The sequence below is a fragment of the Lissotriton helveticus genome, chromosome 6 (assembly GCF_964261635.1).
Source record: "Lissotriton helveticus chromosome 6, aLisHel1.1, whole genome shotgun sequence".
Classification (NCBI taxonomy): Eukaryota; Metazoa; Chordata; class Amphibia; order Caudata; family Salamandridae; genus Lissotriton; species Lissotriton helveticus.
Window position 1 is genome coordinate 2048715629 of NC_136067.1, and position 20036 is coordinate 2048735664.

General features: G+C 50.0%; 1 protein-coding gene across 6 annotated transcripts in view; it reads right to left on the minus strand.

Annotated features, from left to right (window-relative positions):
• Positions 1 to 20036, minus strand: part of DNAJC5G (DnaJ heat shock protein family (Hsp40) member C5 gamma) — a 219731-nt gene that overhangs the window by 50668 nt on the left and 149027 nt on the right. For all 6 annotated transcript variants that reach the window (XM_078650088.1, XM_078650086.1, XM_078650087.1 and 3 more), the window contains one exon: positions 6380 to 6593. In XM_078650088.1, the coding sequence (XP_078506214.1) occupies positions 6380 to 6593 (214 nt within the window). The remainder of the gene's footprint in view (positions 1 to 6379; positions 6594 to 20036) is intronic.

Consider the following 20036-nt stretch of genomic DNA (forward strand, 5'->3'; position numbering starts at 1 on the left):
AACCTTCGTGGGACAGCTCGCACCTCCATCCTGGTCGCCGACAACGCCTCCTGGTCCGAGAGACTGCAGAGCCCAGCAGCGCCCACTCACCTGACTGCGGTGACTTCGCCCGGTGCCATCCTGGTGCCCACTTAATCACTGGCTAGTGATTCAAGAACTTGGTCCCCTCTGCTTTCAGGTTTTCTTCTTCCTTGATCCAGGCTTGGATCCATCGAACTTTTCTTCACTGGTCGCCTGCCAGCAACTTCTTCCTTCCAGGCTCCTGGTCCGGCAACGAGATCCCCGACGTCTTTTCAGACCTATGCAGCTGCAGCCCCTGGGCTAGGTAACTTCGGCACTCCGGTGTCCCAGCATAGCCTCACTATCCAAGGGTCAGGATCCACTGTCGTTTTCTCCCTACCAGGTCGGGTTCGCCCGTGAACACTAACTTTGTGAATTCTAGCTTCCATAGACTTTGTCCCGCATCCCGCGTGAGAGTGCACACTCTGCACCCGAGTCCCCTGGGCCTCCTAGTAGTAATCTAACGATTCCCTAGTCCAGTCCTAGCGATTCCAAAGCCTATTAGAACTGTTACTTACCTGCTAGTAATTCGCATTCCACTTTTAGCGTATATGGTTTTTCGTGCCCCTCGGGCATTTGTGTAACGTGCTAACTTAAAAGTATTTTCGTAAGAGTTTTGTTGTGTGCTTAGCTCCCTGTCTCATAAAGAGCCAGGGTAGTCTTGTTATAAATAAATACACTGTTTATTTTCATAACAACTTGTGTGGTGTCCTTTCACTGGGTGTTCAAGGGGTAATGTGATGGTAAAACAGCTGGCTTAACACGCCCTCTAGAGTCTTAGCCTTAGACTGCTCGTATCCATGCTACTAGGATAGCTGGTCTATAAGGTTGACTTACAACCAATCATCAATAAGGGTTGTTTGGGCTGATATATAGTGATCACTAGAATAGTGAGCACTGCACATCAGGCCAACTTCTCACAGAATGCAATGAAGTTCGTGAGCAGGGAATCAGTTCCTCAAGCCAGGAGCAAGGAGCAGGTTAGTGAGCGGCACCCGCGCAGCGGGTGTCGCGAAAGGTTTTAAGAGAGCCGGTCAGATCAATGGGCGTGGCCTCCGGGGGAAGAGGCGCCTGCTGCAGAGAGCGGTGGTTTCTGGCCCTCGCAGTCCCCCGGTCGGCTTTTCCAGGGCAGAGCCTATGCACTTCAACCTGGGCGGGACGCGCTGGGAGCGAGGTGGAATACCGCCGATTGCAGTAACGCTCCCACCAGCCGACCTCAGCCACAGGGAATGCAATGAAGTTCGTGAGCAGGGAATCAGTTCCTCAAGCCAGGAGCAAGGAGCAGGTTAGTGAGCGGGTAGCAGAGTACTTCACCTGCGTCGCAGAGCTGTAGGTATGATTGGTGCCGCTGCTACATAATTATGTCTGTTTTATTATTATTTAATTCTTGCATTAAGGGACCAGTCACCCTTGCTGTACCAGTGTTGTTATGGACTTCAGAGCAATAACCTATGGGAGGGAAAATTGAAGCAGAGGAGACACTCGGTTTGGGCATCAGAGAGATGGGAGTGAAAGGGATGGTGGAGACAGGCGGCTTTGGAAGGCAGTAGCTATCATCAGTGAAGCAGCTGCAGTGGCACTGGGGCCTTGGGGGTCTGAGGGGCTGACTGCATCACAACTATAAATGCCTCACTTTAAAAGGGCAGTTTGGGCTGGACTGTTCCCATGAGGCACAGGGTCAGACTGATTTGCATATGGCCATGTCTGAACTGGGGTGGCAGAGTGGGCTAAAGAACGGTGATGGATTAAACCCAGATCTGTTGACTGGGGGTGAGTGTTTGATTGGTTCAGATGCTCCGTCCATCACCCCCTCCTCCCCCCCTTTTGTATCACTTTAAAAGGGGGGCATGGCTGATCATTGTCCTTCCTAGCAGTATGGAGGAGGGCACTGTTGCCCAAAGGGGGCGGGGCAAAATGCGGGAGCTCATTTTGTTTCGGAAAGGGACAGACAGCCTGTTTCAAGACAGAAGTGATAGTCCATGGTGTGGCAGTGGTGAAAGAAGAGGAAGCAGCCTGCATCTCAGGGCCGCGGCTATCATTAGTGCAGCAACTGCAGCTGCATTGGTGCCCCGGAGTGTAAGGGGCACACAGCTGCCTAATTATAAAGAGTAGTGTTTTTGGTCAACTTCCCCAGTCCGCCACAAAATTTTGGAACTTCAAAACATTTTAGGTGGGGGCTCAGTATCAAAAAGTTCAAAGGCCTCTGCCCTACTATCACCTAGAGGAAGGTACAAGTTGGCTTGATGAAGATACAGAGCGCCCAAAGTAGCATCCTCCGTCCAATTTCCCTGCTCCCGATGCTTTTTAAAATGACCGAAAGGGTGGCGAATAAACAGCTCACCAAATTCCTAGAGGACGAGGATATCCTGCACCCTAATCAATCTGGATTTCGGGCCTCACACTCTACGGAATCCGCCCTTCTGTACACCGTGGAGACACTGAAGACCGCCATGGATCAGGGGAAGAAGGCCGTCCTTATCCTACTTGACCTATCGGCGGCCTTCGATACGGTGTCCCACTCAATACTAATCAGGCGACTGAGGGCAGCAAGGATTGGGGGCACCGTGTTGGACTGGCTGAGGAATTTCCTCGACCACCGTAGGCAGGTCACAGTGTTAGGAGAACACCGCTCTGAGGAAAAAATCTTACAAACAGGGGTACCGCAGGGCTCTAGCCTAAGCCCGGTACTGTTTAACATATACATGATCCCTTTGATTGAGCTGATTTCGTCTTTTAACATCAGCACTATATCATACGCTGACGATACTCAGCTCATCCTAGTGCTAGACAGGGAAAATGGAAAGGCAGAGGAAAATCTAAAAGCCTGCCTCACAGCAACCTTCATTTGGATGCGTGACAACCACCTAAAATGTAATGCTGGGAAGACCGAAATTATACCTTTCGGCCCCCAAAATCCCTTCTCCCCCAGCCTATGGTGGCCTTTAGGGGTGGAGTCCCCTCCGGATACCATCACTGCGGCCCGGAACTTAGGGATCAGATTCGACAGTGCCCTATCTTTCAAACAGCAAGCAGGGGCAGTGGCAGGGTCTTGTTTTAACATCATCAGAGGGCTTAGAAAGTTTTTTTGACTTTCTTCCTCTGACAGCTAGGAAGACGGTGACAGTAGCACTTGTAACATCCCGCTTGGACTACTGCAACAGCTTATATGCAGGATTAAATCGATCTGTCCTGCATAGGTTGCAAGTTGTCCAAAATGCTGCTGCCCGTCTGGTCCTAAAATGGCCGAGGAGGTCTTCTGCCTCTGCCGCCCTCAAGGCCCTACACTGGCTACCTATTCATAAACGCATACTTTTCAAAATCCTAGTGATTACCTTTAGGGCATATCACCACAAAGGACCTAAATACTTCCTTCCTTGGTTCAAACATTATGCTCCAACACGCTCCTTAAGATCAGCCAACAAGAACCTATTACAGACCCCTAAATTCAGACTTTCAACTAGAGGAGGGAAATCTCTCGCAACGCTGGGCGCAAGAGCTTGGAATAAACTCCCTTCCAACCTGCGCCTAATTTCCGAGGAGAAGATTTTCCGTAAGGCTCTGAAAACCTGGATTTTCAACCTTCCAGACTCGGTCTGTATGACCCTGGTGTAGACACAGTGCCCTGTTCAAATGAGATAGATGTGTGAGCTGATTTTCCGGCCTTCCATCTGGCTACGGGCTATAAGCGCCAGGATGCTCCTTGGAGTGACAGTCGCGCTATAAAAGTGCACACTTACATTACATTACATCCTCAAAAGTGGGAGGCCAGCGGGTAAGGTTGAGAAAGCCACCAACCAAAAGACAGCAGTAAAGTGAGGCATGAAGGTGTTTACAGCACAGTCTTCCACAATGGTGGACAAAAAGAGGCACATTGAGGACTTTAACTCCAGACGTGCTGCAGGCAGGGACAGACCGAACCTATAGAGGGGGAACCTTCTGAGGAGTGATAGGGCCGGTGAAAGCATTGTTGCTGATGTGCGCTGCACAGCTCTAGAGAATACGAACCTTGAGTCTACAATGGAGGAGAACCGATGCACAACAAAGGATCTCTATGGTAGAATAAAGAACGTTGAACTGGACTTGTAAATGACAACATACAGTGTGACTGCAGAAGAGACTTATGTGGGAGGTTGGCTAATGGGTGGATGAGTAGTCTTCCTTTAAGCCATGTGCAGTAGACAGTATCTTGAAGCGTGATGCCCACTTAGACCTCATAAACAGCCGAAGGAAGGCGTGACCTTCATGTTCTCGAAACCCTCAGTTGAGGTCTGCAGAATCCTTGGTGGATAATCTTGAAGACATTGCAAAATCTTTTGGAAAAGCCACCAAAGCAACTAATCAAACATGCATATTGCCTTCCATCAGGAAACCGAGGTGATGTGAATGCAGCAAAGAACCCAACATGTGTGGCAAGGATAGTAGTTCTCCGCTGTTTGGAAGGGAGAGCGTGCTGCGTACTGCAATATTTATAAAGACCTGCACTGTGCAGCCCTACATTCCGGTACTTCCCAGATCCGCATCCAGACACTTTGCAGGAAGCGTAAATTGCTGACAGTTAACAGGGACCTGATAATGAGAGGCCCATCTGCATTTGTGAGCTTCCGGTGAAACTCAAGAGTGGAGCATGTGGGCTGACTGTAGGTTTTCAGGCAGGTGGATTCTACAAGGGAATTTGCTGATGTTGCAGTATTTGAGGCGAGGTTTGGGGTGTGCTCAGCAAGGGGTAAGGAGCCAGTGACTGACTGTTTCAGGGAATTCCCTTCCAGTATAAGGGAATGTTATCACTGGTGGAATTATTAAATGATTGACACTGTGCTTTATTCTATTCTCCCTCTGCTTCTTCCTTCGCTCCATTAGGGTACGAGGGCCAAAGTGAGTACTGCACCGAGTAATGGACTTGCTGGGAAACGTTTATATACAAGTAGGGAGTTTGCATTTTGAGATTTCCAAGTAGGTGGGGCTATGACCTGTGGTAAAGTAACAGCACTATTGACTATCCATGTACGACAAGTGGTTCAAGTTGAAAGACCAGTTTTAAAACTAAAAACGAAGAAACGCAAGCTGCAAGAGGTAACCAAAAGGTTAACTTAAGAAACCCAAAGCTCGGAGAACTCCTTTGGCACCTGGACACAAAGCAGGCCTAACTCGGTCGCCAAGACTAATGCACAGCCTATCTCCAAGTGAAAAAGGCCATAAAAGGTTATATACCTCCAATTATTTGATTACATTTGATCGATCGATACTTTTGAGTACAGTCGCTCAGCTGCCTCCCTTGATCTGTCACTCCATCTCGCATGCATGCTTAGTAGTGTTAAACTAAGCATTCCGATTGCCCACCTGCACCATTCGGTCGAAGTTCTAGTTTACTTTTTAATTTATCCGTCAGATGTTCTGTTTTACATTGAGGTTTAAGTTGCACAATATATCACAAAGGTCTGAATCTTACCAAACGCGACCAAACAAGAGAGTACACAGCCCCTGATTCAGTACAGTAAAACAATGTAGCGCACGAGGAAACCTCCATTGGGTGGCACCAGAATTATTAAGCAAAATGCTATTTTGTCCGTATCGCTGACAGTTCTAGAACAGGGGTACTCACAAATATTCACTAACAGGACACAGGTAAAGTTTTAGGGTTTGACCAAGGGTCGCATTGATGTGGGAAGGAGGGTTGGGGGGTAATCATAGATGCAAAGTAAGATTACAAACAACAAATGTGTGCTTTCTTCTGAATTCTACTTAAAGCATACATTTCTGTAGATTTTGTGATTTCTTCTTCTTTGTGTGTTTTAGAAACCTTAGAAAATAAGTTGAGAAATGTTCATCTAGAAAAGCAATCCTGAAAGCAGTAAATGATTTACATTTTAAAACACTAATATGTTCTATGTTACAGTGCCTCTGATATGTGTTAATGGCCTCTTCCGTATGTTTCTGCAGCACCCATGATGTACTGAATTGTATGTTTACATTTCGATAATAAAACGGGGAAGCACTGACATGAAAGTGGCTGCTTTCACTGGCTCAGGCTTCAGATAGCAAAGGAACGCTCACAAGGAGGGCGTCAGGAGAGGGCGTAGTGGGCCGGATGTGGCCCCTGGGCCGTACAACGAGTATCAGTGACCTAGAGCATGAGTGGACATGACACATGGGGACTAGTGAAAGACTCTTGATGCAGCCAAACCAAAATTAAACGATTATTGAGCAGGTGTACCAAAGTAAAAGAATCCCTCTGCAATCAGTACCCACATGGAGACCTTCCTTCCCCGCTCCATGAGCCCGGGGTGCCCCAGCCTTGGACCTGAGCGCGTCTGAGCCTCACCTTGAACCAGCACTTGGACATGAGGAAGTAGTACTTGACGCTCTCCTCGCCGAACTGCTCGGACACGTAGAGCCCCATGGAGCCGTACTCGTCGTAGATCTTCCTCTTGGTCTCGTCGTTCAGGGTGGAGTTGGCATTGTTGATTTCCTTGAACATATCGGCTGCTTCGGGGTTGTCTGGGTTTTTGTCCGGGTGGTACTTGAGCGCCAGCTTCCTGCACAAAAACAAAACCAAGCAAGGGTCAGTCAATGCTACACGTTATCTGAACTCCTCCAGATGGGTGAAGAATACCCCCCAGGGACCTATGGGAGTACATTGTGAACCATGAGGTGTGCAGCCCGAAAGACTGTCTTGGCAGACTCCACACGGGGCACCAGGAGGAGACACCTGCAGAGGGGCTTTCATGGAAAGAGGCAGCTGGAGCAAAGCAGAGGTGGGATACACCTTCGAAGATATGACCATTGAAAACAGGCTCAGAACTGGGCACCTGAGAAGCTAAGGGGCCTGTGGCCACACAAGCAGCGGGCCATCTGGCTAGCAGAATGAGCTGGATTTACATGAACCAAAGATGCCTTTAATGCTGGAGTTTCTGCTAAATTCCGGTACATACTCAATCTCGACACAAAAGGGAAAGGAGCAACAGAGGCCTGGTTTGCGTTTCAACCGAGGACCCCTGGTGGCTGCCACTGCTGGGTACAGTTTTTAGTTATTTTATACAATGTCTGATCAAGTGCGAAGCTGAGCCCGAGCAACGGCCCGGTGCACTGCTGAGAACACTACAAGCAGGAGAACACGACAAGGGTGGGGGGGGGGGGGGGGGGGGGGGGGCGGGGAGAGAGTGACCCAAAAGATCCCTGTGAGTGGGATCCAGCGGCAGAAACCAGGGTCCAAAGCGAGGATGTGATGGAAACAAGGACCCGGGACACTAGACCGCGCACCGCACACCTGATCTATAAACAACATTCAAACAAAGACACCACACTGAGAAGATTTACAATTTGAGACACGGGGGGGGGGGGTGGGGGGGGGGCGTGAAGTGCCCCACGTGATTTTTAGACTAGTTCCTGCACCAGGACCGCAGTCTTAGGAGAAAGTTAATAAGTAATAAATGACCAGACTTGGAAAGAGAATTGCTGAGGAACCCGAAGGGGGGTGAAAAGTATCTTCTGCTCCAGGCTCTGCGTCACTTGTAACACGCACAGGGAGTGGGGCGGGCCTAAAAGTAACGCAAGAAGCTGGACTTCAGGGCCGGTAAAGTGAAGCAGCCTCTTTAAAGACCCGTGCATGAAAAGAAAGCGGGAACAAACAAAGCACAGGCTGTGGTCCTACTCCGCCACCTAGCGACAGGAACGGGAACCGTCGTTTACCAAAGACCCGTCGCCGTTTTAAAAGGCGCGGATTATTGAGGCCGACGTGAGCCCAGGCTCCTGGGCGCCTCCCCGGCAGCCCCCAGGCCTTGGCTAGAGATCCTGCTCTTTGGGGTGCGGTGGGGGGAGTGCAGCCGGTTTACAGGCATGGACAGGTCTCTGCAGACGGACGCTGCTTGGTCGATTTTTGGGATCCCCAGTGGATCCCAAAAATCGGCCAGACAGACTCCCAAGCAGAACTAGATGAGACGGATTGCCCGAGCAGGCAGGTGGCACCTCTGGGCAAGGCCTGAGGCCTCTCGATGGGGTCTGTTCGTGCTGGTCTACGGGACCCCCAGGCTCGCAGGGGTCGCAGCCTGCTGCTATCGCCGCTGCAAAGCGCCCAGGACCGAGTGCTGCAGCAAGATCAACGCTCACTCCAGTGACAGTTTCACAAAAGAACAATGAAGCAAGCATCTTCGCAAAGCTGTATTTTATAAGGATTAGCTGCGAGTTACTGCTTTTACTAGGTTAGTGCCATTCTATGTCTGGTGCTTGGCAGCAGCTTCAAGATCTTCTTGGAGTTTCTCGCTGCTCAAATGGATCTAATTTCTGGTATTCACAGGCCTCCCTCGTCTTAATTGCTTAATTTTGCTGGCAATAAAGTTTCACTCACAGTCATTGAATGTCACTCATAATTACACTGAAATTATGAACATTTCACACACAGGCAATCTGAAAGTTTGGCAGCCATGCACAGCACCACCACAGGCTAAGTTAAGAACATAAACAGAGCCGGACAGGGGCCAGTTTACATTTCAGTGTTTAATAATTGCCAGGCCTGAGACCCGGCAGGACCAGGCCCACTACACTATTAATACTACTCATGAAGCTGCAGGTCACATGCCGCCACCCCCCAAGCACCAGTTCCACGATTTAGCCTCTTCCGTGCTCATGAGGAGCTCAGCTCGTCATAAGGCACTGTTGCGCTGTGCTCATGACGAGCTGAGCTCATCATGACCCGCGCGGCGCTCACGCGAGGATAATTCCCCCGCTCTGCTGTGTTCTATTGAAACGTGCGTGGTCGTGACAAGCTCAGCTCGTCATGAGCACAGCGCCACCGTGCTGTGTGCGCCCCCCTCACCCCAGCACAGCGGGGGAATTAGCCCCGGGGCGAAGGGGTTAAGGTAAGAACTCACTACTGGAAATGGTGGTGCTGCGAGAAGTACCCGGGCTGAGTAGACCGGCGACTGCTCGCGAATAACCAGGAGGGGAAAGAGCGGTACTTCTGTGCACTGGGGAGTGGATGAGCCTAAACAAGCTGATGCTTCTGCAAGCCCTCAAAGGCACGGCCTTGGTCCCAAGCCAATTTTGGAGCAAACTCAGCATCTTGTCGGTTTCTAAATACACCTGATGGCCCTAGGTTGCTCTGGGTATTCGAGTCCCACACACGTGCTATCCGATGTTGCAGGACTTGGGTAAGAGGAAATGGATAGATGTTAAACAGAACGGTCAGATTTATTTAGGAGTTTCATAATGTAGTAGGTGTAGTCTTTGCAGCTTAGAATGTGATAGGAAGCTGCCCAGTTTCACAAAAGAACTATAAGGAGGGAAATGCTCAGTCTGGCCGGGTGGTGCAAACAGCTGACGTTCTACAGTCGCGCCCATCGAGAGTCCGGCACGTCCCTTTAGAAAGGGTATGAATAGTGCTCTTTTCAGGAGTGGCCCGAAATGCATATGGTCAGGTTCCGATCGCCAGGATCCACAATCTTGGGCCTGATGGACAAACCCGTAAAAGTGCAAAGGAAAGATTTACCTGGTGCATACGCTTGTCCAGGATGAGGCCAGAGCAGAAATTACGCCAGAGTAATCAGAGTAATTTCAGTAAATCCGCGTTACTTTTTGAAGAATTACCAATAATTACGTGATTACTGCTCGTGCAATTTGAAGGGAAAAAAATCCTAATGTTAGAACACTTTTAGTGAGTGCAAGCAGCCGCTCATGCTCGAGATTTGTCTTCTGTGGCATTTAGCTCAGTTTCATAGTGCAAAGTGTTTCCTCCAATCAATTTTGGATGCAAAAGTGCATTTGGCACTAAGAAAATAGTGCTAAATGTCAGGCGAAAGTTAGGGGAATATTCTACTCCAGGAGCACATTTATCAAGCACGAACGGCTGCTAGCTATTTGTGTTCTGTTGCATTTAGGGCTATTTCTTAGCGTAAAATGCATCCTCGCACCCATTTTGTATGCGAGCCGCCATTTTTGCGCTAAGAAATAGGGCTAACCTCAGAATTACTCTTTTCACATAATTCCGTATCTCGCAGAATTCCTCGGTAATAACGCTACAAGGAATTATGAGAGTTACACCCAGTAAATCAAATTGGTTAGTATAGCAGCACGGCTTCTGTCACACAGCCAGAGGGAATGCGGACCACAAGTCATTGAAAGTTGGGACAGTGTCAAGACACGTTTGAAATTTTCATTTTAAAGACGAGCAATTTGTCTAGCCTTTATTATCCCTCATGAGCGAATGACAGCAGCATATATACTCAGTATCAGACTTCTATTGAAGTAGGAATCTCAGGCATGACTTGGCTTTTGCTAAGGGTCTGTAAAAGGTTTCAATAATGATTTTTTTGTGCATTGGAAAGATCTAAAAGATCGAGGAGCTCCGAGCCACCCCAGGTAGCAGACTTAAAGACTCAAGGAGTCTGCATGAACGTATCACCAGATTAAGACGTGTGGTTACTATGGGCATGTGGGGTTACTATGGGGCATGTGGGGTTACTATGGGGCATGTGGGGTTACTATGGGGCATGTGGGGTTACTATGGGGCATGTGGGGTTACTATGGGGCATGTGGGGTTACTATGGGGCATGTGGGGTTACTATGGGGCACCAGATCTTTCCCAAGAAGGTTGCTGGGGCTTGCGTGACCGGATCCTGTTGGCCCTTCACACATCTGTCACTCAAGCAGCCCTGCACTGGGCTCATCCACAGGTCTGTAGATCAGAACAGGAATATGCAGGCCAAACCCAAGTCTTCAAAGCCCCAATATTCAGACACACCCCTTATTTAAGTAAATCTACTGAATAACAAAGGTTTTGTCTGATGGACAGTTCTTTGTGTTTTTCAATTCCAGTATTAATCTTAGCTAATGTAGAGTAATGGTTGGGGTCTAGGATTATGTACATGCCACATGAATCCAGCTTTCCAGGGGGGAAAATGAACTTCAAATATCACAGTAAGAACATTTACTGAGAAAGAGTACTTTCTTCCAAGGACACTTGTAGGAACAGTTGACATAGCTGATAAGATTTTACACACTGGGGCTTTCCAGGACGGACAATCAGCTTTTATCGCGTGCCAAGCAGTCCAAACACAGATACCGCTTTGCACTAACCCAGAAACTCCCTGCAAGAGGAACCAGAAGGAAAGCAAAACCAGTGTGTCTGAACTACTATCAACACCTTTCACAAACAGCAGGAACCCAAAGAATGCACGAGTACAATTCGTATGAATGTAAACATAAAGCGGTAAATTGTTGCAAGCTATTTCCACTCAATTATAAATGCAGGTAACACACTGTTTAAGCCTCCAGGGTGTTAAGTGAGCTGCTGAGTTCTGGCCAAGTGCTGCAGAAGTTTCCAGTCTCCTGGTAGCAAAATATTCAGGCTTTCACTGATTTGTTAAAAGCTAAATGGTTCTACAGTTCAACAGCCACAGTGACGAGGACCAGGGTTTAGACACCCGCTGTGAAAGTACATCCCTATCCCTTCAGTGCCCGACCATGCTGCACTGGGGAGTTCCAAGAGAAACCAAAGCGACCAGAGAATTCAGATGTTAACGGGAACAAAGAAAACCATCCACTAAAGTTAGAGACAATACCATCAAGCAAGAGAGGGTTAGTAGCACACATGAGATAATCTCTTGGTCTGCTCATAGAAGTTGTGATGAGACAAGAAGATCATGATAGGTAGTATGGCCATTTTGATCTAAAACAAAAAATAAAACAGGGAAAGGAGACCCCAATACTGAATAGAACATGGGTGTCAACCAGAAGCCACAAAAGAACAAGCTACTTACCTTCCGTAACGCTCTTTCTGGTGGATTCCTACTCTAGCAGCAGATTATTCACCTGGTGAATACCCGTAGACGCCAGACTGGATCCAGAGAATTTTCTCAGCAGTTCCCTCGTATGTCAGTAGGCCGCTTTGTGCAGCTCCACCTCAATTCAGCCCCACCCTGATTGTGAATTTGGGCCCCTACATAGCTGCCACCTACACGTGTGGCCTTCTTTCCGAGACCCTCTCTGCATGTGAAGCCTGGGTAATCAGATTGTGCCGGACTGCAGACCTCTAAATTGGAATCTTATTATTAGTATGGACTACACAAGTCCGTTCCATAGAATGAGCAGGAGGGCTGGTGAGGAATCTGCAGTTGGACAGAATATCCACCAAAAAGAGCATTACTAAAAGTAAGTAACTTGTTGCTCTGATGGATACTTCTAGCCACGGATTCCTCGCCTTCTGAATAGATATCAACGCAGTACCTCCCCAGGTGGTGCGTCTGTGGAATAACGGACCAGGCAATACCACAGGACAGAATGGGCAAAGTGCCCTTCCTGTCGCACCTGGCGGTCAAAGTAGTAATGCTTCGTGAACATGTTAAGGCCCACGTAGCAGCCTTCAGATGTCCAACACTGGCACACCACGAGCCAGTTCAGTAGTGGCAGCCTTTCCATCAATGGATTAAGCGCTGTAGGGCTTCTGGCGGCTGTTTCTTGTCCAATCCTCAGCAGATTTTGATGCATAGAACTATTCATTTAGAGAGTATCAGTTTCTGCACAGCTTTTTCCCTTCTTCGCTCCCAGAGAACCCTACAAAGAGCTGATCATCCCCACAATGTTCCTTGGTGTGATCAATGTAAAAACTCTGCACTCTTAGGATCTCAACAATAGAGTCTTTCTCCCTGTTTGGATGGATGAGGTGGAGTGAAGAAAGCTGGGCGGGTGATACGGCCCTATGTGGAAAGGCGTGACCACCTTTCAGAGGGATGCTGCTTTCATCCTAAGCTGCAGCTGGTCCGTAAAAAAACTGGTGTATGGTTGCAGCATGGATATTTCTTGCAATTCACTCAAGTGGCGAACCAAAGTCATTGTTCTGAGGAATGAAGTTTCCAGGGAGACTTTTCAGAGAGAGCAGCTGTGCACTGGCTCAAACGGCGTGCACACGAGGAAAGTGAGAACCAGATTGAGGTCCAACTGAGACATCCCAAATGGGGTTAGCAGGAACATATCAATGCTTTTTTGAGAAAACACATCCCAACAGGTAATTTAAACAAAGGTGGCTGATCAGGTAAACATAAGGAGGCTGAAAGAGTCAACAATTAACGCTTAACCGCTGCCACAGCAAGGCATTGATGGGCTAAATATAAAAATAGAAGGTAGTCCGACAACTGTGCCTGGAAAGGCTGGATATTTCAGGCAATCCTTCTAAACTATGCAGCCTTTACTGGCACACTTATTAGAATAAGCTTCTACTAGTGCTTTGGGTAGATTTGTTTGGTGGAGGGACACCTGGCTGTCAAAATGACACTACTTTGGGTGGGCGTTCGAAAGCAGTCACCTGCCGCTGCTCAGTCTCCTCTAAGTGCAACTGCCATTCGTAATTCCCTAGGCAACGTCAGCAACTTTGTCCACCCTAGTGTTTCAAGATCTTAGCTGGTGCTTTATGAACAGTCCCGAATTCGGATACCAGCACCCACTCTATGGCTACCTTGTTCACGAGAGCCTGAACTTCCCTTCCCAGAATGGACAAGTAGTCCTCCAATATGTGTTGTGGTGTTGGATGCATGTTGAAGGAGTGGAAAGCAAGGGGAGGTTGTAGCCATTCTGGACAATTTGGAGCAACGACTATTCTGAGGTGATGCGCTACCAACAGTGGAGATCAAAGGTGACCAGACCTTCAACCTGGCTATCGTGCACCACAGGGGGCAAATTAAAACAGTCTTGCAGCGGCCACGGACCGGAGGCCTGGGGTTTGAATAGTTTGTTGTCCCTTAGGGACCTGAATTATGGCTTCTGCCTCAAACGGCTTGGGAGGCCTGTTGCTACTGCAGCAATGTGTGACACTGCCTCTGCTGAAGTCCCCTTCCGAAGCCACAAAAAGGGCAAAAATGAATATGCTACTTACCAGTATGCATCTGTTCTTGGCATGTAGGGCTGCTAACATTCATATCTGTAGCATAGATCGCCGCCTAGTGTTGGGTCCGGATGATTGCACATTGTTGTCCTGGAAGAGTCTTCGAAGTATCACGAGATAGGTGGCTCCTCCCCTGGACTACAGTGCGCATGGGCATCGACTCCATCCCCAGATTGTTTTTAGCCATTGTGGCAAAGATGGAGTTGAACAGTGAAAGTGATGGCCATGCTAGACATTAAATGCAAGAAAAATCTGCAGCCGCTACGGGCGCCGGGGAGGAGGGCGGGCGATATGAATGTTAGCAGCCCTACATGCCAAGAACAGATGCATACTGGTAAGTAGCATATTCAGTTCGAGGCATGTGGGCTGCTAAATTCATATCTGTAGCATAGAATACATAGCAGTCCCTCCATTAACGGCGGCCGCCCGTGCCAGCTGCAAAAGTCTGAAAAAGTGTTTTAAGAACAGCCTGTCCTACAGCTGCCTGCTGTTTGGAATGCACATCTACACAGTAATGTTTGGTAAACGTATGTGGTGTAGACCATGTGGCTGCCCTACAAATGTCTTCCAAAGGAATGTTACCCAGGAATGCCATGGAGGCCCCCAACTTGCGTGTGGAGTGTGCTCTGGGGGGGACTGTTAAGGTGCGCTTAGCCTTCTGATAGCAAATCTGAATACACTTAACGATCCACCTGGCTATTCCTGCTTTGGAAATGGGGTTGCCTTTATGCTGGGCTGCGAAGGCAACAAAGAGTTGCTGTGTCTTTCTAAAAGGTTGTGCTCTGTCAATGTAGTACATAAGCGCTCTTTTGACATCAAGCGTATGGAGCATCCTTTCTGCTACCGTTTCTGGGTTGGGAAAGAATGCGGGCAGTTCGATTGTCTGATTGACATGAAACTGCGACACCACCTTAGGGAGAAATTTGGGGTTAGTGCGCAGCACCACCCTGTTTGAATGAATTTGTATAAATGGCTCTTGAATGGTGAGCGCCTGTAGCTCACTAACACGTCTTAGAGACGTTATGGCAATGAGAAAAGCCACTTTCCATGTGAAGAACTGAAGCTCACATGAATGCAGAGGTTCAAATGGGGGACCCATCAATCTGGTGAGCACCACATTGAGGTTCCACACAGGAGCTGGCGGGGTCCTGGGAGGGATGACCCGCTTCAGCCCTTCCAGGAATGCTTTAATGGCAGGCACCCTGAAGACAGAGAGATGCTGCCTGTTTTGGAGATAAGCCGCTATGGCGGATAAGTGTATCCGAATGGAAGCGTATGCTAGATTGCATTTGTAAAGATGCAACAGATAGCAGATGATATTAGGAATGGATGCATCGAGCGGGTTGATAGCGTGCTCGGTACAGTAGATGACAAACCGCTTCCATTTTGCTGCATAGCAAGCTCTGGTAGTGGGCTTCCTTGCCTCCCGGATGATGTCCATGCATTCAGGGGGCAAATCAAGGTAGCCAAACTCTAAGACCTCAGGAGCCAGATCGCCAGATTGAGCTGCTGCGGATCCGGGTGCTGAATGTCGCCACGGTTCTGCGTTAAGAGCCGGGGTGTGAGGTGCAGCCTTTGATGCGGTACCACGGAGAGGTGGAGGAACGTGGTGTACCACGGTTGTTGCGCCCATGTTGGAGCAACTAGGATGAGCGTCAGCGAGTGTTGCTTTAGCTTTCTTGCCACCAGCGGAATGAGAGGCGCTGGGGGAAAAGCGTACGCAAATCTGCCTGACCAGTTAATCCATATCGCATTGCCCTGCGATAGTGGGTGAGGGAACCTGGCGGCAAAGCTTTGGCATTTTGCGTTTTCCTCCGTGGCAAACAGGTCTATCTCTGGATGACCCCACTGCTGGAAGTACGGGCTGAGTACTGATGGATGTAACTCCCACTCGTGCATCTGGTGGCTGTACCTGCTGAGCAGATCCACCATCTGATTGTCCGTGCCCGGGAGGTGTTCCGCCATGAGGAAGATGTTCCTCTGAATGGCCCACTTCCACATGCTCTGAGCCAGATGAGACAACTGTGGAGAGTGCGTACCTCCCTGCTTTTGAATGTAGTACATGGCTGTCATGTTGTCCGTCCGGAACAACACTACTTTGTTGCACAGATGTACTTTGAAGGACTTAAGTGCCATGAAGATTGCCATCAGCTCCAAGTAGTTGATGTGCATCTTCCTTTGTTGCGTTATCCATAGTGTGGCGCCGCGGCCAGGGCGACTGACGCTGGAATCTGGGGACCACGGTTCGATCCCCGGCTCCGGCGGCAGGTTAGCCCAGCACCATGTGACTCTGGGCAATAGCTCGCTTAATCTTCCCGACGGCCCCCAGCGCCTAGAGACCCTTACGGGTGATTGTGCGCTTTACAAATGTGGACTTTATAGTCTCTGCACCGTATAGTGGAGCACATGAGCCCCCCATCCCTGGAGAGATGCGTCCGTTGTTAGTGTATCTGTGGCACAGGCTCCTGGAACGGTCGGCCCTTGCAAAGGTTGTGTGGATTCCACCAATGCAGAGAGCTGAATGCCCGACCCGTCACCAACACTAGGTCGTTTAGCTGTCCTTGAGCCGGAGTCCACTGATGCGCTAAGCATTCTTGGAGCGGACGCATATGGAGTCTCGCGTGCGGGACTATGAAGATGCAGGAAGCCATCATGCCTATCAACTGCATGAACACTCTCGCTGGGAGTGAGTGTTGCGGTCTGAACTTTTTGATCAGCGCCTGGATGTTGTCGATCCTCGCTGGGTTTGGCTGAGCTGTGGCAGCCAGAGTATTGATCGTCGCGCCTAAATACTGCCGCACATGGGCTTGGCTGAAGGTGTGACTTCGGGTAGTTCAGTGTAAATCCTAGACTGTGAAGGAGGTGAATGGTGTGGGACATGTCTGCGGCGCACTGCTGGGCTGACTTTGCCTGCACGAGCCAGTCGTCTAGATAAGGGTAGACATGTATACCCTGTCTCCGGAGGTGTGCCGCCACTGTCGCCAGACATTTTGTGAACACTCTGGGAGCAGTGGTCACTCCGAAGGGGAGTACCTTGAACTGGTAATGCCTGTTTTGGATGGTGAACCTGAGGTACTTTCTGTGGGATGGGTGGAGTGGTATGTGAAAGTAAGCATCCTTGAGGTCCAAGATTGCGAGGAAGTCTCCCTGTTGTAACAAGGGAAGAACCTGCTGCAGTGTCAACATGTGGAAGTGTTCTGAAAGAATGTACTGGTTCAAGGGGCGTAGGTCCAGAATCGGTCTGAGTGAGCCGTCCTTTTTTGGGATTAAGAAGTACAGGGAATAAACCCCTGTGCCTTCTTCCTCCACTGGCACGAGCTCTATTGCGCCTTTTTGCAGCATCACCAGAACCTCCTGCTGCAATAAGTGCAAGTGCTCTGCTGACATAGGACGGTGTTTTGGAGGCATGGGTGGTGGGGTGGATGTCAGTTCTAAACAATAGCCGAACTGGATAAGTTTCCTGACCCACCTGTCTGTGGTGATGGACTTCCAGACGGGCAGGAACTGTTGGAGTCTCCCCCCGACAGGTGTTGGATGGTCGGGGGGCAGTGACAGGGAGTCAATGTTTGTTGGCGGCAGAAGAACGGGAACTGTTGTTGCCTCTGCCTCTACCCTTGGCACTGTTTCCTCTGTATCCACCTCTGCCCCGCTTGCTGTAGGAGGATTGCGCACCACTTTTATTGAATGGCGTCTGCTGCGACATGTGCCCTCTGTTAACACCTCTATTGCCTGAGCGACGAAAAGTGTTCCCTCTAAATTGTTGTGACTGGAGAGCTCCCATGGACTTGGCAGTCTCGGTATCTTTTTTGATCTTCTCCAGGGTGGTGTCAACCTCGGGGCCAAACAACCTGTCTGGATTAACGGGTTGGTTGAGGATAGTAGTTTGTATCTCTGGCTTGAATCCCGAGATGCGGAGCCATGCTTGATGTCTCAGCATCACACTAGTGTTGATCGCTCTCGCTGCTGTGTCCGCAACATCTAGCGCACACTTTATAGCAGCGTTGGAGAGGAGCTTCCCCTCCTGGATAAGCATTTCAGCTCCCTCTTTAAACTGGTCTGGGAGGTGTTGTAACAGCTGCTCTAGGGTGTCGTAGTGTGCCCTATCGTATCTGGCCAACAGAGCTTGCGTGTTTGAGATGCGCCATATGTTGGCCGCCTGAGCTGCCACCCGCTTCCCAGATGCCTCCAGCACTTTTGACTCTTTGTCTGGGGGAGGAGCTTCGCCCGTTGTTTGGGAGTTTGCCCTCTTGCGGGCATTAGAGACCACCAAAGAGTCCAAAGGCAACTGGCCCCTTATGTAAGTGGGGTCGCCAGGTGCCGGTCTGTATTTCTTCTCAATGCGTGGGTTTACAACCCGAGATCTTGTGGGTTCTTTGAAAATGTCTGCCGCATGCTTAAGGACCCCTTTCAACATTGGGAGAGTCTTGACAGTTTTTTCAGCAGTAGAGAAAGTGTCAAAAAGGAAGTCCACCTCTACGGGGTCAGCATGCAGCTCCACCTTATGGTTTGTAGCTGTCCTTTCGATTAAGGCATTAAATGCCACAGAGTCCTCAGTGGGAGACTGCTTCACGTTATAAACTTGAGGATCCTGGACCGTTTGCTGGTCCCCTTGATCACCAGAGTCCATCCATGAGTCCTGTTGCTCATTAGGCTCTGTATGAGCAGGAAAATTGTACTCCTCATCTTGCTCCCCTCCATCCCCATCAGAGTATGTGGGTGAAGGTGTTGCACTCCTCCTATGCTGAGGAAGAATCTGCTCCACCAGAACCGGTGTTTCTGCTGCAGGCTTCTTACGTTTCTGAGGAATGGTAAACGACTGCAAAGGTTGTGAAGTAATCTTCCTCTTGTATAGCGTGAGTTTCCCGGTGTCGGCATCGATGAAATGCTCCGACCGTTCAACCAAAGGGTGTCGAAGACCCACAGTCCCAGCCGGGTGAGTGGACGTCGACACAGTGTCCTTGGGCACCGACCGCGGTGCAAAGGCCTTCGGCGCCACCTTAGGCGGCAACGTGTAGAGGAGCGGTGCCGATGTGGTCTTCGGTGTGTCTGCCGGCTTCGGTGCGGAAGGAGTCTTCGGTTCCGATGCCAAAGCCTTGTCTTTAAGGCGCTTGAGGGAGTCCGAGACCTGCTTCGTAAAGGAAGCGGACGGCTTCGTCGATCCGACCGATGTCCTTGGTCCGCCCCAAGGGGAAGACCCGAGCGTGGATGACTTGTGCTTGTCCGTTCGAGGCGCAGGAGCACCCTTGACTGGTGCGCCACGATCACCGTCCACAGCTGCAGACGTCGATGCCGACGGCTTCGGATCGACGGGTTTCCCTTTAGGAGTAACGACCCCAGACTTTGGCTCGGCGCCCTTCACCGACTTCGCGTCAACGGGCCCCTTGGTCTTCGGCGCGACAGATTGTCCCGATGTAGGTCCGACAGCCTTCTTTGACGCCGGCTTGTCTACCTTGGTCGACACCGGCTCGACGGGCTTCTTCGAGCTTGGCTCCTTAACCACCTTCGGCACCTTTGCCTGGTCGCCAGCTTGTATCGGTTTGGAGGCCCCCGAAGACGACGGCGTCGGCACCGGAGCAGACGTCTTCGGTTTCGATGGCGTGTCGGCCATCTTTGTTTTCATCGATACCGAGGGTTTCAGTTTCGGTTTCGATTTTAGTAATGGCGGCTCCGCGGAGGTGTCCGTAGCCGGGCCGGAAGGCGGGGCCGTGGATCGAAGTGTAAGGTCTTGGGTAAGGCCGCGTGGCGATCCCGTGACCGGAGCCTTAGTAAGAGTACGAACAGGGCATAGCTCTTCCTCCGAGCTATCTTCCATGGCCCCATATGCTTCGTTGTCGTCCCCTACCTTCGACGAGTTCCTCAATGTCTTGACTGTGGATGTCCGCTCCGTCGTCGGACTCGACCTCCACCGGGGTAGGGGAAATCTGCAGGTGACGCACTTGCTCATCTGCTTCTGGGTCGTCAAATATGTCCACCGGTGCCGGAGCCGATCGCTGGGCCTCAAGGCGCGCCACGCGCCGAAGCTTGATCGTCTTCTTCGATCGAAATCTTGAACAGGCCATACAGTTGGCCTCGTCGTGGTCCGGCGACAGGCACTTGTTGCACACAGGAT